Source organism: Erpetoichthys calabaricus, chromosome 2 (assembly GCF_900747795.2).
Source record: "Erpetoichthys calabaricus chromosome 2, fErpCal1.3, whole genome shotgun sequence".
Lineage (NCBI taxonomy): Eukaryota > Metazoa > Chordata > Cladistia > Polypteriformes > Polypteridae > Erpetoichthys > Erpetoichthys calabaricus.
In genome coordinates this window covers 268,057,938-268,083,007 of record NC_041395.2, presented here as the reverse complement: position 1 = coordinate 268,083,007, position 25,070 = coordinate 268,057,938, and the positions used below count along the sequence as shown (strand labels likewise).

At 35.9% G+C, this 25,070-nt stretch overlaps 2 protein-coding genes across 6 annotated transcripts in view; one reads left to right on the top strand and one right to left on the bottom strand.

The window, feature by feature from the left end:
• Nucleotides 1-6,950, top strand: part of fbxl15 (F-box and leucine-rich repeat protein 15) — a 17,519-nt gene extending 10,569 nt beyond the window's left edge. Inside the window, exons 4-6 of the mRNA XM_028795495.2 lie at nucleotides 1,348-1,551; nucleotides 5,634-5,688; nucleotides 6,487-6,950. Of these exons, the coding sequence (XP_028651328.1) occupies nucleotides 1,348-1,537 (190 nt within the window). The 3' untranslated portion in view covers nucleotides 1,538-1,551; nucleotides 5,634-5,688; nucleotides 6,487-6,950. The remainder of the gene's footprint in view (nucleotides 1-1,347; nucleotides 1,552-5,633; nucleotides 5,689-6,486) is intronic.
• Nucleotides 5,253-25,070, bottom strand: cuedc2 (CUE domain containing 2). Of its 5 annotated transcripts, none has more exons than XM_051922941.1 (10): nucleotides 24,999-25,070; nucleotides 21,672-21,754; nucleotides 20,649-20,726; nucleotides 17,681-17,824; nucleotides 17,437-17,498; nucleotides 15,451-15,575; nucleotides 13,019-13,189; nucleotides 9,480-9,529; nucleotides 7,006-7,063; nucleotides 5,253-5,576 (listed from the first exon to the last, which is right to left on the bottom strand). In XM_051922941.1, exons 3-10 carry the CDS (start codon nucleotides 20,720-20,722, stop codon nucleotides 5,430-5,432), a joined length of 831 nt encoding a protein of 276 aa, XP_051778901.1. In that variant the 5' UTR covers nucleotides 20,723-20,726; nucleotides 21,672-21,754; nucleotides 24,999-25,070; the 3' UTR covers nucleotides 5,253-5,429. The 5 variants fall into 5 exon arrangements, with proteins under 5 accessions (XP_051778901.1, XP_028651332.2, XP_051778900.1 ...); XM_028795499.2 differs by having other exon boundaries at nucleotides 20,649-20,736; nucleotides 21,674-21,754; nucleotides 24,999-25,069; XM_051922940.1 differs by having other exon boundaries at nucleotides 24,938-25,051.

Here is a 25,070-nt window from a genome sequence, read left to right as displayed (position 1 = left end):
AACAGAATTCTATAATAGGCTAAATTCAATTTTGTTGATATAGGTAACTATTTAAAATATGTTGTATAAACCTGGTATAAAACTATATCTACTTATTTGTTTTAAACTTGGTAGCAAGTATCGCTTTCCAGATGGTAAAATTTGGAAACATCTGTTCAAGCAATTCTTTGCCTTTCTTTTTGCTGTTTTGTTATACAGCTCTTGAAGTCCTAATTGCAACTGTGCACAGAAAGCAGACCCCATTTGGACTGTTTTCCAAAGTTTATTTTTCTTAGTCAGACAGACTACCAGACAAGGAGTGAAATATCAGTATGCTCCCAATATGACATGTATAATAGCTCTGTAGGATGCTAGTTGAAATGTTCATTTTCCTCAGCCTTGTTAACAGATAGCTGCACTTGTGACATTTTTTTTTTGTTGATGTATTGCACTCTTTCATTAAAAATTCAAGCTGTTCTCCAAAATGGTTCCCTGGTACTTAAAGCTATTAACAATCTCAATTTGTTCCACATTGAAGACCAATTGGTTCTACTGGTTCAGCATTTTATCTGAAGTCAATGAGCAGCTCTTTTGCATTCCTCACATTGAGTTGAATGTTCTGCTCCTCGCACAGACTGTGCAGCCTCTCCCTCAAAATGTGCCACATTATTAGATGTGTCAGTCAGAACTGAATCATTGGCAAACTTGACAACTAAACACTTGCTGTTCTGTCCTCTCAGGCTGGTAGTATAGATAGAGAAGATGATCACTGTGCATTCTGGAGCTCCTACTGATGAATGATGAACTGCAGAAATATAATTGTCAATCTTCACAAACTGCAAACCTGTTAGGAGAAAGTCCATAATCCATAGGGTGAGATAGGGGTCCACTTGTAACTCCTGTAATTTACTGCAGATGATATCAGGTTTCGTGCAGTAAAAGACTACATTTAGTGCTGTCTTTGTTTTATGAGTTACTTGTACTTTGCCCATGTGAAGGAGAAAACAGATAGATGAAACATGACAGGTGGAGGAGTGCCCTTTTGGATACTAGAAGAAGAATGTGTCTTGCTGTTAAGGATGACAGGATGGTGAAAAGTGAATGTATTAGAATTGTGGGGCAACTAACCAAACTACCAATGATTTTTAAATGTCTTTTGTTTATTTAACAAATTTCCATTATGTTATTTCATTAGCACCCCTTCCAGGATTAGTCCTTGCCTTACACTCAAATCTCTCTGAATAGAATCCCAACAGTAATTTGTAAGTTGTAAAGTGAATGGGTGAATAGTTTGAAGTTAATTTCATGCTATTATTGCACAGAAGATATTATGTACTAAATATACTATGATGTTCCCTTGGTTTTTAGGACTGTCATAGAGTATTGCTCCAACCTTCGTTCACTAAATGTTAACCACTGCCACAATGTCACAGAGTCAAGTTTAGGATTACTTAGAAAAAGAGGTGTGCAAATAGATGTTGAACCACCACTCCAGCGTGCTCTTGTTCTTCTGCAGGATGTCATCGGATTTGCACCCTTTATTAACCTCCAAATCTAAAGCACTTCTTTGAGGTAAATGTTCTTTTTGTCTTGGTGATAAAATATGTATTCATGAGGTGTATTTTCATTACAAATTCAGATCTGGATCCTGTGGTAGTAGTCTTGTTTAAATGCCCATGGTAAAGTCAAAAATGTTTTTTTAAACTGCAGATGGTGAAATTTCCAGTTTATTATTCTTGTTAAAAAAAAAAAAAAAAAGTCCACATTTTGTTAAACTTATTTACAGCATCATAAATGAGTGGCAGTAAGTTTATAAAGATAATCAATTGGAAAATTAATGTTTAAATGTTATTTATAATATGAATTATTTGCTCATCTGTCAGCACTTACTCAAATATGATGTCATGCCCAAATGTATCTGCTTTTTTTTAGTTTCTCAAGCCTATTACAATTGAACAACTAGAATTAAGATACCGAGGAGAAACTAAGTAACTCTATTTTTGTACTCTTTAAGAAGTGTCAGAACATTTTAGATGGCCACGAGAAACTTGTTAAACAACCGTGAAGCAAAAATTATAAAAGCCTACATTTGACCTGTAGAAATAGGAGGGACAGTTGGGAAAATACTTAGTGTAGCATATGAAGGACCACAGAGTAAAGGTGATGAGGAGCCTGGTAAGAAGCAGAGTGACGTTAAGACCCAACCGGACTAAGCAAGTGTTTGCTATTAAACTCCAGTTTTAATTGGATGCCAGCAGAGAAAGCGTAACAGAGGACTAGTGTGGTTTAAGTAAGACTTTACATTAACAAAGTGTGCAGCAGTATTCTATCAGTCTTGCCAGGGGAGTTGTAGCACAGTATAGAGAAATAAAAGCCTGAATATGACGTTGACTTGCATAGATAATGTAAATTAATTATGTGACTGGGTAGATGTCAAAAATGATGATTTAAAGAAGTGGAAATCTTCCAAGATCACAAAAAATTACTGGTAGTAGTCCATCCATCCATTGTCCAACCCGCTGAATCCGAACACAGGGTCACGGGGGTCTGCTGGAGCCAAACCCAGCCAACACAGGGCACAAGGCAGGAAACAATCCTGGGCAGGGTGCCAACCCACCGCAGGACACACACAAACACAGCCACACACCAAGCACACTAGGGCCAATTTAGAATCGCCAATCCACCTAACCCGCATGTCTTTGGACTGTGGGAGGAAACCGGAGCGCCCGGAGGAAACCCACGCAGACACGGGGAGAACATGCAAACTCCACGCAGGGAGGACCCGGGAATCGAACCCAGGTCCCCAGATCTCCCAACTGCGAGGCAGCAGCGCTACCCACTGCGCCACCGTGCCGCCCTACTGGTAGTAGTTTTAGGTGAAAATGTAATTCTGTAAAGTACAGTCCTTGGGGAAATGCAGTAGTGTGAGAAACAGAAGGTAGGAATAAGATGTGTAGCTTAGAAAGGTTAAGTCTATGCAAACATCTAAGGATCATCTCTCTGCATTGAGGCAGAAGGGAAAGCCGTAACAAGATGCAAGAGTACCTTGGGAATGAATATTAGAAAAAGAAGAGGTCAAAAACTCATTCCTAGTGACAAATCTGTGGAGTGCATAACAGGTTATGTCACCAGACACTGAACAACTGGCTAGGAAGGTAAAAATTCTTTGAATTGTTAACTGTATTTAAACAGTCATGAAAGGTCAAATTTGTCCATGTCCAGTGTGTCATTCATAAAATACCATTTCAAGTATTGGTACAGAAATACAAGATATGCTAGCACCACAGATCTTCACTGAATGCAGATAACCAGTATTATTCAGTTATTTTTGACTTGCTTGATGGTAGAGGTGGTTTACACTTCACACATATCTCTCTCATTATATAAAATGACTTGTCATTATGTGCAGTGTGAAAATGCTATATGATGAATTGACTATTTAAAAACCTTCTGTAGTCTACATATTCATAGAACACATGGAACCACCAGCATCTCCTCATGTGAGAGACAGAAGGCCAACTTCTGCATTAATCCAAAGTACTGTACCTTTACGCCAATTTTCCATGTAATGAACAGCCAACATCAGAAGATATTTTTTTCTAATTCTACCTGTGCATTTTTTCTGAACCTGCTTTTTTCATCACAAGGTCATAGAAATTACAGCGTATCCAAGCAGCACTGGGCACAAGGCAAGAATCATTGCTGTACTAGAGGGTGCTAGACCATCACAGGTCTGAAAATTTCTCAATGTACAGCCGCCAGTAAGTGTAACATGCATATATTTGTCATGCGGAAGCAAACCGAGTACTTGCAGAAGACTACAATGTTAGCAAAGCTGGCAGCTGAACCCAGCTGTGACGCAGTAGTGCCAACCACTACAGTACTATACCACCCTGTTGCCAAAATCTACCTAAGCAACTTGTTAGAGAACACTCTGTAAAACTTAATTTGCAAGCTTCTACATGGAGCTCTAGGACTCCTATTTTGATCATGTCTAAATATATTTAGAAACAATTATATATTTTTTTTGATGGGGGACAAATTTGAATTGACCAATGAAATTTTAGTGCATTATTTCTTACTCTGACTTGATGTCAAGACAATTGCAAACTTCATACCAGACCTCTCAGTGTTTATGATTTAGGTGTTGTTCATTTGTTTGTTATTTGGAAAAGAGCTCTTCTAATCACTAACACGCATACATTTTCCTTATTCTCAGTACATTTTATGGCTAACATTACATTCATATTGTTCCCATGGGCTGGTTTCTCATGTGCTGACCTCAATCCACAATCACTCTTGTAAGCTTCAAGAGACGGCTTCAACTTTGATGCAGTTTGCCCGTTTACCCAAAACCTTTGCAGGTTCTGAGACACTGGATATTCAGGAATAACTAGTATTTGTATGCATTTGCTACACTATTTGTGAGTTAGACTCTTTAGGGATATGTATATATATTTTGTTCACTATATTAACAGATTTCACTGTTAGCAAAAACTGCTGTACTTTTGTGGAAAGTTACTTTTTTCATTTAGTGTTTTTGAGAAAGTCCTAATTTACTTACTAATCCTTAATATATTAACTCTTTGAGGGCGGAGTATTTTTTCTAAAAAACTCAGTTTTCTGAGCAGCGCATAAAGCAATTGTTTCACACATAAATCAACATACAACATCTGTTGCTACATGCCGTGGCTGCTGTTGGCGCATGTTCGGCAGATCTGGCAGCAATGTCTGCGTGGAGGCACCTCAATGGACAGCAGGAATGCACGGTGGGCCTGCAGCCTGGCTTTTTTCACACAGCAGATGGGTGGTTGGTGATGGTCGCAGTGTAATGCAATATGTGGTGGTCCTCCCAGGCAAACGCTGCTGTATGAGCATCAGCTACATGAAAGTGTTCAGCACCACAGTCAGCTGGGGACCGATCAGATGATGCTGGTACCTTACTTTCGTTCATCTCCAGATCACTTGTATCAAACTCGGAGTATGTCAAGTCAGAGTCCTATTCAACGAAATTATGTAAAACATCCATGGAGTATTTTGCTTTGCACATTAGCTTTGGTCTCTTGCCAGATGTCGATACTATTGTAGAAGGTGGTTTGCTCTTCGCTACTCACGGACGCGTAGAGAATCAAGGTCAAATCAACAAAGCTATGTAACATTCCTTCTAGCAAAGAGAGTCTAACTAAAACGCAAGGGCGAGTTTTGTCGCAGCTTATAGCCCTCTACCCCTGAATTTTAACAAAAGTTGACATCAGCCCTGAAAGAGTTATAACTTATTTACAAAACTTTTCAAATACAACAGAATGTTTTTTTTTTTATTTTAGACTACCATCCAAGTAGTTATTACATCATATTACAATTTGATCTAACAAACATACATATTTCACATAATTCATAAAATGTTAAATACCAAAAAAAAAAATCAAATTGTTAGTCCAAGGCCAAGTCCATCAATGAAATCTGTATTTCCTTGCAGGCTTCAGGTTGATGTATGTTTTTTTCAGATCTTCACTCTCTTCTTTCTTAATCTGCTGGTAGCGTTCCCCCTTAGTGCTAACAACACGATTGTCCAAATAGCGAACTAATTTTTTAGGTGCCTAAAAGACACAGTTCATTAATATGAATAAATAAAATTACATTTTTTTTCCTTTTAGGTGGACATTTTTTGGATGACATTAGTGATTTCATCAAAATACCTCTTCCTTGTTGGTGAGCCATTTATCATTTTACTACATAGACTATTCTCCCTTCTATCCTTTAATAGATCAAATGGATCCACCAACTGTTCAAATGTTTATTTCTTATACTCATTGTTACATTTTTAGTATTGTTGCTAATATAGTTAGATGGATTTTTAATGTAGTCATTAAGGTGAGATCAGTACAGACAACACCCATTAAGTCCAGCATAGCTTATCAATATCTACAGTGTTAGTGTAACTTTTACAAAACACTGTCAGGTTGAGATTTAAATGTCCCCTAGCTACTATTATCTACTACACTATTTCGGAGCTTATTGTCTATCATCTGTGTGTGAAGAAAAACTTTTTAGTTATGCAAACCTTACTATTAACCAGCCCTTGTGCAGACTTTTCTTCTAGTGGAAAAATTTCCTTTTAAAGTAACAGTTGGCATTCACTATACATAGTATTCAGAATTTTTGAACACCTTTTGATGTCTTCTGCTAATCTTCATTTGCCTAACATTACACAAGAGATTCATTTTTTTTAATCTAATACTACTCAGTCCTAGAAGGCGGCTAGACATGCTTCTCTGGACCATCTCTAATACAGTTAGTTTTTTGTGATGTAAAAATCTGGACTCTACATAATATTTCCAGATGAAGCATCACATGCAATGTATATTTTAAAATCTGCTGTGTCACCTACTTTCCATTCGCTTTCTTAATGGTTTCTGTGCATGACAAGTCTTATTACGACTCCCATGTCTTGTTCTTAAAACTCCCTATTGTGTAATGATTTTGTGCTTTCTTTTGGATTCATTTCAGTTATCTTCACTGTACAGTTAAATATGACACATGGAAAGACATCTGTACATGCATAATGTTCTGCAGAAGCAATTTGGCTTTGAGTGCTGCTTCAGTATCTTTCCCCATCTAGAAGAATGCAAGAATTGTTGTATGTACTGATATTGTTAGCACCTTGAGTACTTTGAAGTGGACTTTACAAAATTAAGATGCCTAAATAAACAGTATTGCTTACTGAATGGATGTCTACCTCTTATTCTTTAAGCATCTCAAGTCATAATCTCATCTGGAATGTTTAGGACCTATCACAGTGGATCCTCACAAATCTACAGATTAATTTTGTGCAAAAACTCTTGCTGGTCATAATGAAAAGATGCTACACTATTAACTTTCATAATGAATATATATTAGCTTCTCTGTAAATAATGAACGAATGATCCTCCTTTGACCATGAATGCTATGGTAATAAGTCTATGCGTAACTAACTATGGACTTTACTTCTAATCAAGTTATTTTCAACAATAATAACATTGTAGTCACCTCTTTAGGAATAAAGGGCCTGTGGATTTTGTTGTCATCTTCATCCATCAGCATGTACCTAATCAACCAAATAAAAAGAAAGTGTTTAGTAAACTAAAGCAATATAAACTTTGTTTACAAATTGGAGTTAAAAATGCAGAGGAGCTTTATATAAGTGTAGTTCTCAAACAATATACATAATTTCACATATTACATCTTTGCCAAAAGGAGATTAAAGTCGGTTGTGAAAGTTTAAATTTGGTGTAGTCAAAATGTTATTAAGGCAAACACTTTAATTTTATTCTAAATCTCTATAATCATCACCATCCTAAGAAGATATTCCCTATAGACACCCCATATTCAGCAATAATTTTATTACTGGTATACAATTGGGTTTTAATTAAATGGTATCTGTCACAAAACAAAGGACAAGAGCATAGAGATCCTTAAAACATCAATACACTTACAATACATTAATATCTTTATTTATGGCCTTTAATGTTGTGAATTCTTTATATTTGTACATTTCTCGAGTTAACATCAATATCTGGTGAGAATTTCACATGAATAGCAACATTGGAAATACTGTATATTCACTGAAAAAAACGTATGTGTTCAGTTCTCGTTTCCCCCACTGTATGTACATTGATCAGATTCAAGGAGCAATGATAACTTCACTCCATCAGCATGCAGTGTATTTTTTCCCCCAATATACTATTTACCTTTGCACAGAATGGAACACAATCCACCAAAAGTATATTAAAAAACATCAAAGGGAAAACCAAAGCATAGAGAATATTTATTTATTTTGTTGACATTGATAAGTGTAAGTATCATCATGGAAAAGTAAATTATCCAGAATGATGTGCTCTTTCAACAGCTATGTGAACAGATGTAGAACTGCAGTAACTGAGGTAGGCTTTGATTATTGACTTGAACAATACTCAAGAAAACCCGTGTTATGGTGGCTCGACTGTTGACTGATGAATCCGCAGATACTAATACTTGGCCCCACCCACACTAATGTTTTCATTTAAAATACAGATGCATCAGCCTACATTTTTACTCCTCGTCCACGCTATCCTGTCATTTTCAAACCCTGAAAACAAGATTTTTAAAAACGCTCACCAGAGCCATATGCTTCAGCATTTTGGTATGGATGGGTGCAAATGTAGTTTTACAAAAAAACGATACTCTAATTACACTGATTGGTTTGTGCTTATTTCATTGGCCCTTCCCTGATTGGATCCTCATTACAATGGCTCATTCCCTGTTGGATAACTCTTCATCGAAGAACAACATTTTCCAACATATCAGCCATAAAAGAGTTGCTTTCCATGACTCTAGTGAAACTTACCTGTATCCATCTAAATTGTGTTTTGTATAGTTTGAATGCTTCATAAATGTTTAAAAAGCTAATTACTTACTAATTATGATACAGTTTTGTCATAAATCCCATACCTGGCAGCATTAACATTGTAGTGAAAAATTCTGAGCCCTGTGAAAATCAGATTGTACATAACACAGTTGACAAACTCTATACAACATTTACTGCATAAACCTAAGACACATGCACACATTTATTTATTTCCTCTTCTGAGTTAGTTTTACAAATGTTGTTTGGCACAAGATGCACTCCCGATTGCTGTGGACTGCTTATAATCAATCACCTTCTCAAATGAACGTAGTCGACAGTCACCAGTTCTGAAGACTTACTTTCAACTGTAGTCCGCACATAAAAATGACAAGGGGGCAGTTTGCTTCAGCTCCTTAAGACTTTGTTTTTCTACGCTGTGAATATGTTATCACAGTCCTGTCTGCGCTGATAGCTTTGAAAGCGCATAAAGCACAGAGGACTTCGATTTTCACGGGGCTCTGACTTTTTTTCTACACAGTCCCTTCAAGGAGTTTGTTGCAAATATGCGCATACCCAGTGTAGGTGAAGGTCACAGTTTTATGCATTTTCAGGCATAAAACTACGTACAGGAAGCCTTTGTAAATGATATTCATATGCCTGTGTGAACAGAGACAGTTTTCATTTAAAAGCTCAGTTTTTAAGTGAAAATGGGATAGTGTGAACGTAGCCTTAAATTTAGTTTTGCAAGGTCAAGCAGTCACCATCTCCTTTACCATTGTATCATGTCATCCCCTAATTTCTATATAAGATGTAAATATTCAGCTGCTTCAATTATTTCCATACAACTTGTACCCCACAAGTATAACTTTCTTGTACAGCTTAGACAAACCTCCACTGACTTGCACTTTACACAAAATCGCATTTGCTTTAGTATAGTGTATCAACAGTATGCATGTATTAGACTTTATTTTGCTATCAAATTATAATTTTCTGAGCAGACATATTCCAATACAGGGTCACATGGGGCAGCAGCACTGAGTGCAAAGCAAGAAGATGTGGAACGGGACACCATTCCATCATAGAAAACATTCACAAAAACACACTGAATACTCCAATACAAGATAAATAGCACACTTACTTTTCTAGAATGCCAGCTTTCAGTGTCTCATCCCGTGGTGGTGAAGAAGACTTTAATGACCAAAAAAAAAAAAAGTTTTAATTAATTCATCTTAAGTTTATTCATTTTCTGTCCATATTTGCTTTGCAGTGTGACTGTTGTAACAGGTAAAACAGAGCAGATTAGATTTTCCCTTCAGTCTCTAGCTACACTGGGCAATTCTACTGCAAATTGAGAGATTTCAACTCTTTGCTGTTTCAAGGGTATCTTGCAAGAGATCTGTGCCCATGGAGTTAATTCTTACCAAAGGCTGAACACCCTTCATTCACAGTAGCAGTGACTCTGCCCTAATGTTCCCTCCTCCCAGTGTGACCTTACTGTATTTTGGGTGCTGTACAAGCAGTATATTTTTTTGGTCATCACCCAAAAGTCAAGACCATATGCAAAAATGATAATGAGTGCTTAGTCCAATGGACATTTTTTTTTGTTGTTTTTCTTTTTTTTTTTTTTTAATTCCTCTGCCTCATTTAACAGATCCAATCAAAAAAAAAAAAAAAAACTTTAAATACCACATCACATAGTGAGAGGGGCAAGTTAGAACAATACTGTCAAAAACTTCTACTCTTTAAAGAAGTGTATTGTCTCTTTCTGTATTACATTTTTTCATTTTAAATGCACAATACGAAAAGAGCGCCATTGATTGTAACATGTAAACCCGAGTACCAAATATCCACAGTATTACTGCTGGTGGATCTGTATTCACCGATGGCGTAAGGCTACTCATATGGACAGCTGTCGCAGTGTGTCTTCTTATATTGGATATATGTTGCATTAAATGTGGTGCTGTTTTTTCTGGTCTGTTGTTGGTATTTTATTAGTGTCACTGCTCTGTGGGAGACAAAACAATTTCACTGTAATAAATACTCATTACAATAAACTTTAACAATCTTTTGAATTTACTTTTAATTTTTTTATGTCATTCATTCCTTAGTCTAAAGCAAAAATGAAAGGTGAAATTATTGTAAAGTGGCACCAAGTTGGCAAGAGGGCTCCAGGGGAAAGGACTATAGAACCCCACTACAGAAAGATACAGTGCATCCAGAAAGTATTCACAGCGCATCACTTTTTCCACATTTTGGTATGTTACAGCCTTATTCCAAAATGGATTAAATTCAGTTTTTTCCTCAGAATTTTACACACAACACCCCATAATGACAACGTGAAAAAAAGTTTACTTGAGGTTTTTGCAAATTTATTAAAAATAAAAAAATTGAGAAATCATAACTTTGCATATTTTTGGAGGAAAACATTTTCACTAATCCAAGCAAAGTTACATAAAAGAGATCCCAAGTATGGAATTTTCCATTTGTGAGGTCATGCCGGCACTCAAAGTTTCAGATTTTCGGAGGAATTCAGATTAGGGATATTCAACCTGTACTAGTGGACCTGTAGCCAAAGATGGGTTACTGCCAACTTTGGAAAGTGAAGAGACTGCTTGGCCAGAAATCACCTAAGGTTGGAGCTTAACGTCACACACACAGACTAAGGAATAGGCAAGTCAGGAGTACAGGTAATAATATGGGATGAAGACATGCCAAGGAAAATGTAAAACAGAGGCATGGAGATACAAACTGAAAATGAAGTGCTGTAAGATGGGCATTTGTATGAGCTATGCCTTCAGACAGACTGGATCATCTGTTCTATTTTATTTATTTATTTTTTTTTGTAAATTGTACAATATCCTGGAATGTGTTTTATTAGCCAAATAAACATATCAGGTGCCCTCTCAAGTTGGAAGATTCATTGTTCCCACAGATATTGCATCTAAAAGAAAATACAATAACAAATAAACAAGCTAAATATTACCAAAAGTGTAATATTTCAAATTAAAAAATTAAACAAATTTTAATATTGAATATCAATACAGTTATCCATTTTAGAATTTTCTTAATCCAATTTAAACTGATGAGCACATAGTATGGTGAGAACATTAGATTGTCATATATTTCATGTACTAGAGGTTATTATTATTATTATTATTAGTAGTAGTAGTATTAAACCCTCACTGAAATTAGTTGCAGCTATACATGATTATTTCTGTAGTTCTACACATGTACAGAAAAGGTAAATAAACTGCAGAAAAGGCTTAAAAATACAACCTGCGATCTCCCTAAAAACTATTAATCTAAAGCAGATTTCGCAATGACAATTAAGGAACTGTGATAGGCTGAACCTAACCAAACCTATTCTGATTGGTTGTGATGAAAAGACCAGTCTAGCCCAAGACTGAAATTATTAGCCATCAGTAATAACCAAGCTTGAGATTTTCAGTGTATATGTCCAAAACTTCACAGTCTGTGAGCTCTAAATGGATACTCAGTTCTGCACCATATAGTGCCACAGTGGTTAGGAATCAAAATTTCTGCTATTTTAAGAGATTAATATTAAATGTCTTTTTTGGCATAAAGTTGAATCTTGTCAACATTTTTCAATCATTTTGTGTAATTCACTTATTCATCATTCCAACCCAAAGAGGTCATAAGAGCTCAAAATTATCCAGCAACAACAACAAAAAAACACAAGGAGGGATAAATACCACAATGCAGCAAAATGTATGAAGCAAAATGTAATAGCACTGCCAAATAGGGCATAACTACAAAGGTTTTGAAGTCTCCCTCTTTCTCTCTCATCTGTGTTGCTAGCCTTCGCCTAAACTCATCTTCCAAATCTCGACTGCCTCAGGAAGGGAACAGCCTTTAAACACCATTGTGTTTCACAGTTGGGCAAAGTCTTGGAATTAGTTTTGAAATGGGGCTGTGCCAGTGAAATCTTATTAGCATCAACCATGCCAGTCAGGCCTTATAGCACCAACCCAGGCCCTGATGGGGGTCTTTCTGCTGCTGGGAAGGATTGACCTAGCTTTGTTCTTTCACTCACTAAGGCACCCTAATAGATTTATTTCTCATGATCTGTTTAGGTATCACTGTGCCCTCTTAGGTATTGATGACAACAGTCTGGGATGAGACCAAAGCTGCTGGAATTACCTTCTTTTTTTAGAGTGTGGATAGTTACACTGTATTTTTTGTTGTTTTTGTACAATTAATATCTTAAAACAATTTTATAAAACAAATCATAGAATAAGCATAATATTTTATGTCATCTACAGTCCACTCACTTTTGCATGACAAGACATTCTCAATTTGCCAGTGTGGGTGTGTTTTTTGATTTTATGTCTTTAGGTTCTTTCAGTCTCTTAATATCGACCACGATCATCCAGGAGCCGATCATTCCATTGACAAAAGATTGCCAGCAAGATAATACCTTACAACCACATGTACACTTTAACACACCAGAACACAAAAATGACTCAACTGTCCTTGTATTTTCTTGAATATATAATTTGCAAACCTGTAGTCTGAACTATTTATTTAGCATATAAATTAACTTATTTCACGATTACAAATATTATAAATGTGTGTTTGTACATCATAATGGGCTGGCAAACACAGAAGATAAGCGCACATAGTCAAGCTAATGTGACAAAGATTAAAATATGGTACCTTAGAAGAAGTGTTCCCACTGAGCTCAACATCTCCTGCTATTAACAGCTGCACGGCTTCCTCAAGTTCCCATTTTGCAATAGAAAGTGCTGTCTGGGCTTCCTTCACTGAGCATGCAGGAAACATTTCTAAAAGCAGCTGCACTTGCTCATCCTCCTTGCTAAAGGCTTCCTAGAAGTACAAAAACCAATTCAAACATCTTGATCACTTGTGTGCCACCAAAACGTTAATAAGTCAAAAAATTAAACAGAAAGTGGCCAATTATTTGTAAAAAATAAATTTAAAACCTATATGAATATGTAATCATTTTAGATACAACTTTTATGTTTATGTATAGATTTAAAAATAATGCATGTTGGCATTCAATTCCAGCAAACTTCCACACCTTACTGAAAACTCCATTATTTTTGTGCTTTACTCAAAATAATACAAGATTGGTGTAAGGTGAGTAAGCAAGAGCAGGTACTTTTCATTGCAGTCTGTATTGCTGAAAATGATGTTAAGATGTACTTTGTTTAATATATTTAATCTTTCTCAATATCACTATTAAATTAAGTCAGTGCCATTTTTGTTATCCAGCATATGATATAACATTACTATAGTGATTGATGGTTTCTATGCTTTGGGAACATACAGTATGTTTATATGCTATTCCAAAAGAACTAGAACATGTGAGAATAGCAATTATGGATGAATTATAAATATTTTTGTATATATGGTCTAGGAAAGTTTCATTTTCTGTTGTATATTTAGTATCATAGTTCTTTTTTGTTTTTCCAATTAGAGTACAGGCAGGTGATGAGACTACCTCATGGCCACATGGTGTCAGTAGTGGGATTTGAACCCACAACCTTAAAGTTTTAAGCTCAAAGTCTTAACCACTACACCACATTTGCTGCCTAAACATAAAAGTCAAAACTAATGAAAATATTGATCAAAAATGTAATTTCTGCTAATACTGCAAGCCTGTTAACATCCAGAATTTTTTATTAAAATCTGTTATTTCCTTATTGAATGTTATTTTATTTTTTAATTTTATTATTGTTATTAATTATTTTGCAGTACACATTGTAATATTACATTTGTATGTAATTCTGTAAGTCATATTGTTTTAGTTATGTTTTAAACCCCTCCCCCAAAATCATGCTTTAAACATAATATACTGAAATTGTGCTTCAGTGGAAAAATGTTAGTGGTTTCAGAATAGGTGTCATGCTAATATTAAAATCACCTACTTTGAGGGTTGAGATGTTACAATACAAATGCCCATTTACAAGAAGTACAATGTCATCCAATCCTAGCATTTCAGATTAATGAGGAGAGTTGTGGCAGTAGACCCCAAGACTCCTCTTGCACATGGAAAGTATGAAGAATGATCACATTGAGCAGTACAGTGATCCCTCGCTATATCGCGCTTCGCCTTTCGCGGCTTCACTCTATCGCGGATTTTATATGTAAGCATATTTAAATATGTATCGCGGATTTTTTGCTGGTTCGTGGATTTCTGAGGACAATGGGTCTTTTAATTTCTGGTACATGCTTCCTCAGTTGGTTTGCCCAGTTGATTTCATACAAGGGACGCTATTGGCAGATGGCTGAGAACCTACCCAACTTACTTTTCTCTCTCTCTTGCGCTGACTTTCTCTGATCCTGACGTAGGGGGTGTGAGCAGGGGGGCTGTTCGCACACCTAGACGATACGGACGCTCGTCTAAAAATGCTGAAAGATTATCTTCACGTTGCTATCTTCTGTGCAGCTGCTTCCTGAAGCGACATGCTGCACGGTGCTTCGCATACTTAAAAGCTCGAAGGGCACGTATTGATTTTTGACTGTTTGTTTTTCTCTGTCTCTCTCTCTCTCCCTGCTCCTGACGGAGGGGGTGTGAGCTGCCGCCTTCAACAGCTTTGTACCGACGGTGCTTCGCATACTTAAAAGCCAAACAGCCCTATTGATTTGTTTGCTTTCCTCTGTCTTTCTGACAGTCTGTGCTCCTGATGCGCACTCCTTTGAAGAGGAAGATATGTTTGCATTCTTTTAATTGTGAGACAGAACTGTCATCTCTGTCTTGTCATGGAGCACAGTTTAAACTTTTGAAAAAAAGACAAATGTTTGTTTGCAGTGTTTGAATAACGTTCCTGTCTCTCTACAACCTCCTGTGTTTCTGCGCAAATCTGTGACCCAAGCATGACAATATAAAAATAACCATATAAACATATGGTTTCTACTTCGCGGATTTTCTTATTTCGCGGGTGGCTCTGGAACGCAACCCCCGCGATGGAGGAGGGATTACTGTAAATCACTGCAGCAACCATTCTGGGTTAGGCAGTACTTGTGTCCAATATTAAAAAACTGTGTTTAAAAACAAGGTAAAATATTAAGGCCCACTGAAACATGTTGCCATATTAAAACAAGTCATTCACATGCTAATTTACCTTTGCTGTTGCTCCAATTAAATCTATTGATGTAGTTTTTTGATTACATCTGTCTTCATTGTGCACTCTTGGAACACAGTCTTTGCTTTGATTATTTTCAGATTTTGACTCTGGACTGCTATTTCCTTTAGTAAAGATAAAAATATACAAATATAAAATTTCTATGAAGGAAATAAAATGAACTCAATCCCTGCCTACCTCCTAAAACATGAAATTGTTATTAGTTTTCTTTGGGCAGTTTCTTGTCGTTTATAATATTACTTCTTATCTCTCTTAACATATTATTTTTCTTTACTTCTTTTCACCATGGCTTTTCCTTTATCCAGAGTTGCTACAGTGAAAGTGCTTCTTTTACATGGCCTCCTATTTCTGGCAATCTCCCTAGTACAACCAATGCCATGCATACTGCTTATTATCACATCTTTCCATCTAGTGTTTGGTTTCTGTTTCCTTACTTCTCCCGACAATCCCATCTCTAATACTCTCCTTCACACAATGTTTTCCTTTCGTCTCCATACCTGTCTTCATCCACTACACTTTCTCCAGTTTTTCCATCGTACTCCAATCCCCTGTCTAATTTCAACCAGTAGCCTTCTGTCACTTTGAATCATGGATCTTAAATACAGAAAAGAACATCACTTATTCTAACTGATCTGCTCCCAGCTTCAATTTTTCCATTCTTATCTTCCCCATTATAGTTGCAGAACATAAATTCATTTTTTTCATCTAGCTACCTTTATCTAATGCCATCTAAAAGATATGCAGTAACACTAGCTAGCACATTGTTTACAGACATGCTTAGATTAAAAAAAAACAATGTGCATCCATTTTTAAAAGGCATTAAGAATGCTGGCGGTGGGAGTTACATTCCACGTGGTCTTCATTGGTTTGTCTGAATCAGCTGTTGAGCACAATCTGTCAGCAACTATACCTTATGCCAAATGGACTCTATGTGACTGAAAAAAAATCTTACTTGGAAAGTTTCTAATATGCACATGACAAGAAAATAACACCACAAACTCTATATTCAACTAAGCAAAAATATTGTTTTATGAAAACTGGTAAAATGTTCCTATATTTGTCTTGCCACTAATTACTATTTGTGTATTTTAAATATATTTTAATAAATCTAGTGATTCCAGACATAATTCTTCAATATTTCAAGTATTTCAGGAAAATATATTGAATTACTAAGAATATATGTTGCATATACAAATAAATGTATATTGTGTACATAAAGTAAACATTTTACTTAAATGTACTTTTTCATATACTCCTTTTACATATCACACTGATCTCATATATGCAGTAGATACCAAATATCTACAAGCTCTTAATATTTTATTTTAGCTTTTGTTGATTTACCTAGGGTACAGAGACATATTACACAAACATAACACACATTATTATGAAGCAAACAAAAAAATGAACTTACAATACAAAACAAATGGCATAAACAAAAACATTTTAGCTGTGCAATGTGGGGAAAATGTGACAATTTGGAAGATACTGCGAGACTAAAATCTGCAGGAGTAACAAACTTCTCATGTGGGGACTAAACAAATGGTGTTAATAATTATCTTTTAAAAGAAAGATTGAAATGATGAAAGAATGGTTTTAACAAAAGTTTTGTTTTTTGTGTGCGTGTGCAGCAGTCTTAACTGGGGCAAGCTGTTTTGAAGAGTATTCCTCTTAAAAGGAGCTTGTGTAACACAGGTAATGATGAATTTTGAATAACCAAGTAGTATTGTATTAACTAAAATTAAAAGCAGGACAAAGTTACACATCCGTTTAAATAAAAATACAACTTTTAAAAGCTGCCAACTCCCCTCTCTAGGTGTAGCCAAAACAGAAAGGATATAATTAGGGAAATGTTGCAGTTTCAATCTATGTGCAGTGAATTCAATATCATTTATACTACATTACAAAAATCATACAGAATGAACAAAAGCAATGTGACCACACTCAAACATTGGTTTCACCTACCTTTTTTCCGGGTGGAAGCCAGTGTTTCTGCTAATTTAATCATCATCTCATATACATGAACACTGCAAATAAAAAAAAAAATTAAATGAACTTTCACTCTCATAAGCCAGCATTTTTCAAGGTTTTAATTATTTAACCTTTTTGTGGATAAAGGTTTTAACGAAAACAGAAAATGGGATAGCAAATAAAATGTTACACGCTACTTATATCAACTATTAAAAATGTCAATATCTAGAACAACTACCTTTCAATTTCAGCAAACCCAGGCACGTAGGCCTCGAGCATTTCTACAAGCATCTCAACATCAAAAGATTCCTCCTCTCTTTCTGGAGATCCTAGATCTTCAAGAACACCAGTGATATAGGACAGAATGACATCATCAATTGTGCTGTTGGAAAAAGAAGTTTGGAATCATTACCATATCAATCTGCTTTACATCTCCCCTATATTAATGTTCAATTAAGTCTGCAGCTATTAAAATATATATATTTTATGGCTAGGAATAGAAAAAGTATCTTATTCATTTAGAATAATGCAGCTTATGCTATTACAAATTTTCATAAAATTTACCCTAAACCAGGTTTCATCTATATCCTCATGTTCTTATTTAAGAAAAAAAGAAAAAGTACTTTTAAAAGGAACAACCATCCTGCATATGTAACTTTAAGCACACATCTAGCATGTCACCACATAATATTAATTTGCTTAAGATAAAAAGTTTTCAAGTCCTTCAGTTATTCTTCATAGCTCATAACATCCAGTTCTGCAACTAGTCTATAGCTGTCCTCTTGTCTTTGAGTGCTATTATGTTCTTCTTAAAATATGGAAAGCAAAACAACATGTAGTTCTCTACAAGGAACTTCACAAAATAATCTGTGTAGCTGTGGAGAATGGCAAGCTCACTAGTACTAATCCTTAAATATGTTTAACGTGAGCTACAATGCAAACAAGATCCAAAATTCATTGTCTTTGTTGAAAAAAGATAAGTACATAAATCTTTATATTTAGTAACTGGCAGTATGTTCTTGAATAGCAATGGTTTTAACCATGTTTCTGTATCTTGGCTAATTCCACCTTTCAGAACTCTTTTAGTCCATTGATATCTTTTTTGGCAGTCTTATATCAGCTGTGTGTTTTAGACAAGACTACAACGCTTTAACTGAGGTCTTTGAGTCATCCATTCATTTTCTAATCATTTTATTCAGTTCATTGTTGTGGTCCCTATCCTGGTAGCAGTGAGCTCAAGATGAGAACCAACCACAGATGAGACACAAGTCCATTGCCAGACACAATCACAAACACACCCACTGACACTAACTCATACCAGACTAATTTATAGTTGCCAACTAAATTTATCCTTGTCATATGAAAGGAAAACTGGAGTATCCAGAGGAAAATACAATGCAGAAACTGGGAGAGTGTGCAAATGCCACATAATCACATATTCTACTCTAGAACTCTACGATGGCCAATATCTACAGTATAGTGTACTGGGTTGGTAACATCACTTCAAGAGAGCCCCACTGAATTAATAATAATAATAATTCTTTGCATTTATATAGCGCTTTTCTCACTACTCAAAGTGCTCAGCAATTGCAGGATAAGGGCCTTGCTCAAGGGCCCAACAGAGCAGAGTCCATATTGGCATTTATGGGATTCGAATCGGCAACCTTCCAATTGCCATTGTAGATACCTAGCCTCAGAGCCACCACTCCACCTAATAATTCTTTACATTTATATAGCGTTTTTCTCACTACTCAAAGTGCTCTCCACACAGGGAGGACCTGGGAAGCGAACCCACAATCTCCCACAACCTCCTTACTGCAAACCCACTCTCAACCCACTGGAGGTATTAGTGGAGGAAAGCTTTAAAAAAAAAGACAAAACTGAGCGCCATTATGAACAATGCTACACATCCTCACTTGGGCAACACTAAGGACTTTCTGCCAACAAATGATTCAGCAGAAGTGTGGCAAGAAACGCTACTGGGGTTCCTTTATACCAATGGCAATTCACTTGCATAATGCCTCACTGTGACTGCTCTTTTATTTTTAGCCAGGTTTTTAGTAATTCTTGTGTTCATTTGTTTGTTACAATATTTATGTATGCAAGAGTTTTTTTTTTTTGTTTTTTTTTAAATAAATTGAGCTTCTGTATAAAGCCAAACCTCCCCCTTAAACAAACAAAGATCTGTCTATCTATCACATCCTAGGCTTGAGATTCAAACCCAGTTCCCTGGAGGTGCAACCCATAAGATTTCTAACCACTGTATTATCCATCCAAAGTGATTTGGTAAATCCTGCAAGAAGAGTTTACCACATGACTACTTAAAAAAATTATACAGCATTGTTTTCACTTACTGCTCAGATAACTTAAAAATAATATTGATGGGTGGCATAACACTTTTGCACAGTACTATATGTATATACAATATTTTTAATATGAACCATTATCATTTAGGTTATTGTTTGACAACCCTAATACAAACATAAAGGCCCATTTATGTTGATGCAAATGTATAATTTTCCATTCCTGATTTCCCCCCAGTGTTCCAATAAAAAAACTCATGAGAAATTTAATATCCATCACACACTACTGTTGTTCAACTTATTCTTCACAGAATACTCATCAACACTGACATTTCAAGCAAAGGAGGCATTAGCTATTATCCAGGGGCTCACAACCTGTATTGTAAACTTTCCTCTTGAGGGACTACTACTCCCTAAATGAGCAGAGATGGTGTTGAATCTTTTCAATCAGTACACTTTCCACCTGCACCTTGACTAATGGATACAAAAGTGTTAATTCAGTAAGCAACTTCAATGTCCTTGGAAACCTTTTACTGGGGCATCACTTACCTCTGGAAGTCTGTACTACAAAGAACAGATTGGTGGTTATGGCCAAAGCCATTTCAATTAACCCCACAAACTCAACAGATTAGAGCACATGATTCAAATAAAAGACATGTTTATCCTACAAGTTCATGTGTTTTTTCCAAAAAAACACATTTAATACTGGATGAATGCATTCAACAGACATAATTCAAGCTTTCTCATCACTGTACCATGTGTTGGTAACTTAAATAAAGAGGCTTATTTATTAGGTATGATTTACTTATATACTTGGATAGTACAGATAAAACAGTCACTTATCCTCTTACATTGAGGGGAAAAAAAGTCAGGTCTACAGAAGAAAACTATATGCTATCTTACCTGAGATCTGCATTAGGGATATGTGATTTAATGAAGTCAAATAACACACTTTGAATTATTTTGTCTGCTTCCATGCTTTATAGTCAACCTATCATAAGGAGAGAGATAACAAATTGAAATAAATACAGCAATTTGGTTGGCCTATTCTACATGAAAAATCTTTATAAAAAAGAATTAAAATAATTATGCTTAATCCTTTTTAGCATAGTGTTAAAGCAGTGAGAATTAAAATACATTTTAGATGAAAATGTGTAAAGTTAAACCATAGAAAATGTTAAATGGTTGCGGTCATGTTTATTTCACTTATCAAACCGTGTTTTACGAATGTAATGAATTAATAAATGGCACTGACTGAAGATCTTTATAATATGCAATTACAGCATATTATAAATTGTTTTTGTTAATCATGCATCTTAAAAAACATGTATTAACAACCACAAGAAATATCTGCAAATTACTAGTAATTTCCATATACTGAATACTAAAAGCCTGGACTGCATAAACTGTTGTATAGGTTATCCTATCCTCCTGCCAACCCCCATCCTAATACTTTCTAAATCACAAGCCCTCTAGATGCATGTTTAAGCTTTAGTATGCGATTCGAGAATTAAAAACATCCACCTACTTTTATTTAATTCTCTATTATCCCCTCTTCCGCTTTTCTGAGGCACCCACTATTTGTAAAATTCAAACTGAAACTAATCCTTAACTTTAGTAATCTGTTTTGCCTCCTTTCTGCACACCTATTGTTGATTTACTTTGAAAATATGTGCATTACAAGAAGGTATAACCAAACAATTTGACAAAATGCAAGAAAGAAAAAAAAAAAAAAAAAAATCACATTTCAATATTTTCCTCATTCTTTGCATAACTTTCATTCTCATGAAAAATACAATAAATTGTTTTTAATATTATTAAACTAAAGTATTGTTGATTGCTATGTTCTCACCTTAAATAAAGAATGGTTGATACTGTATTAGCGCAATTAGTATACAGCACATTAATTTGGATACCCTACTACTTACCCTGTTTTACGTTTGCTCTGCGGTTTGTTGACTTTTTATTCTTGAACAAAACTTAACTAAGAAAAATCAGGAAAGTGACATCTGCAAAGCACACAAAAATACTGTAAGATTAAAAGGCAAACCAAAATGACTAAGTTGGATTTTTCCAAATACTAAAAATAAAAGAGCAGCCTTAAAAACATTATCTTGCTGCATCCTAAGGATTAGAAAATGTGAATGGGAAAGAAAAAATTGTGAATTACTGCTCAGGAAATTTCCACACATTTTGTATTCTACACCCAAAACAATTGCCAGTACAACCCACATATGTATATTTAAGTTACATATACATTAATCAGGTCCTATCCATTTTATCAGTGTATAAGAAATTTAAAAATATTAAATCAAAGTAATGAACTCACATTCTGTGAAAATCAGGAGGGACACATGTTCATTTCCACATTTCCAGACACTGGTGAGCAAAGTTATTTATACAGCTAGAAAAATTAAGCAAGGCAGAAACTGCATCAGCTCCATGTCGGTTTTTGAAATATCTTTCCTTGTCTCGCTATTTAAAAAAGTTGACTTTACTAAGTAAAACCCTGAATAGTTGCACAGTCATGCAGCACTGAATTAAGACTTGTACCAGTTTCAAGTCAAGTCAAGTGGGCTTTACTGCTATACCGTTTATAAACATACCTCGGTACATTATACAGTGGTAGAAAATTATGTTTTCCAGGGCCACCATGCAATATTTAGACAATAAATATGATAATACAGATGGGTGAGTAACTTTACATAAGAGTATGTAAGGGCCTTTGTATCTAAGATAATAGCACTTTTAATTCATCAGTGTTAAAGTTCACTATTTTCCAACTTTGCACTGCCTTTCTATTTTGCTCTGAACTTTTCTGTTGTTAATGGGAGCAAAGAAGGAGCCAGTGCTGAATTAGACAAAAGTCTATCACATGATAAATCTAACATACACATGAAGCATCAAAAACAAACGTATCCATACTGCCACCATGTGGTTTTCACTGCAAAGAACAGAATAACAAGTCATGATTGTCTGAAATTAAATGGAATGCACTTCATTCATCTTTCATTTTTTGTACTTGCTTTGAAAGCCCAGAGGAGAGGGATTCCCACAAGCCAAGAGGGAGCTTGCAGTTACTTCCTATCGGCAAAGTTAGTAAACTTACTTCGTTATATTTCACCAGGGAAAAAAAATACTTCTTTAAGTGATATTTATTTGTATTTTAAACATTATACAATCATACTTGGGATCAACAGCACAGAGTAATGGGGATTGTGTAAGACAGGTGAAAAGAGAGTGCAGGCAGGGTGGAGAAGAGTGTCAGGAATAATTTGTGACAGATGGATATCAGCAAGAGTGAAAGGGAAGGTCTACAGGACGGTAGTGAGACCAGCTATGTTATATGGGTTGGAGACGGTGGCACTGACCAGAAAGCAGGAGACAGAGCTGGAGGTGGCAGAGTTAAAGATGCGAAGATTTGCATTGGGTGTGACAAAGATGAATAGGATTAGAAATTAGAGGGTCAGCTCAAGTTGGACAGTTGGGAGACAAAGTCAGAGAGGCGAGATTGCGTTGATTTGGACATGTGCAGAGGAGAGATGGTGGGTATATTGGGAGAGGGATGCTAAGGATAGAGCTTCCAGGGAAGAGGAAAAGAGGAAGGCCTAAGAGACTGTTTATGGATTTGGCGAGACAGGACATGCAGGAGATGGGTGTTAACAGAACAAGATGCAGAGGACAGAAAGATATGGAAGAAGATGATCCGCTGTGGCGACTCCTAACCGGAGCAGCCGAAAGAAGAAGAAGTCTATGCACTAAGATATGTATTACGAAATGGGCATCATCAATCCATTTTGTGAATCCACTTATTCCAATTCAGTACTCCACTTTTCTCCTAAATCCTAAAAACATAAAGATTACCTGGTGACTCTAAATTGGTTTGGTGTGATGGACTGGCAAAGATGCCCTCTGACAAACCCAACTCTCTGTGGGCATGACTATGTTAAGAATATATTTCACTAAATGCAGATCTGGAGTCATGTTCATGTCACTTTATAAACCTGTGTAATGCACAACTGGACAATCACTTTATTATTTTTTCATCTCAACCATGTTTTGATAGCTAAACAAGTCATTATAATCAGTATCAGTAAGGGTAAGTAAGTGCATATTCCAAAAGAAAACAATTTTTGGACCCTAACACACATGCCCTTTATTTTATCTAAGTGTTCCTATAGTAGATGATTCTGTTGCAGTGTGTACAACTATTCACACAGACTTCTACAAAAAGAACACAATGAGGTTAAAAGATATACAACAATATTCAGATTTTACTTTTATCGAATTATGCCTTAAAGATTAATGATGGAAGAAAACTCAAATCTCTAGTGTTTTTAGAAATGATTTATTCAGCAGTTACAGTTAAGGCAGAACAAGACTGTCATATTTAATTTATTCGTCCAGCCTTGTATGCAGAACCGGCGACAAATGACTGAATAAGTGATGTATCGGGTGTCCAAACCACACACACGTGTCCATTTTCGATTCGGAAAACAATGTGACAGGAAGTGAAATGAAAGCCCACTGCGAACACGGGGAGCGCGTGCGAACTCCACACCGCAGCGGCGAGCTTCGAACCCAGCGTCCCGAAGGCGTGAAGTGTCAGCTGGGCTCCAGCCATCGCGATGTGATACGTTTGGTGTGCTTCAACACAACCTACAAGAAACTACCAGAGGTAGAAATGTCTTCCAAGTATAAATACACTTCTAAAAATGTAATAAATAATAATTGTGTATTATTTGGGAATGCATTTAATAAATTCCCCATCTGCACTGAAAACCGGATGACAATATTACGTGAAAAAAGGCCTCCCGAGTTCATTTTTATTTTTTTGCGTGTCTACTTACTGTAACAAAAGGATGGGATGTTTGCTTGATCTGCTCGTTATTTATAGCAAATTTCTCAATCTGCCTAAAGTATACAGCTTTATAAAAAGTATCAATAGCAAAAACAAACGTTTAAAAGAATATCGCAGATATTTATCGGACTAGGAATATGGGCTCTCTGCACAAAAGCAGCATATTTTATCAACTATACAAGATACCCTAAAAATGATTTTGGTTAACACAGATCTCGCGCTTTTCTTTATCACAAATGTGCCTAAAATACTCAGCTGTCGCGTAAAAATGCAGACTTCTATTGCCCAAAACGCTGTTTAATGCACATTTAAAAAATTAAATACAACTTACATTAATCTTTTCTTGCACCCCCCCCCATTGTTTACAATCCCACCACGAGTCACGACCTTACCCGCCATCCCTCTTTTGACTTGAATACTCCTGACGTCACGCCACTTCCCGAAAGCTTTTCGGAGATCCGTTA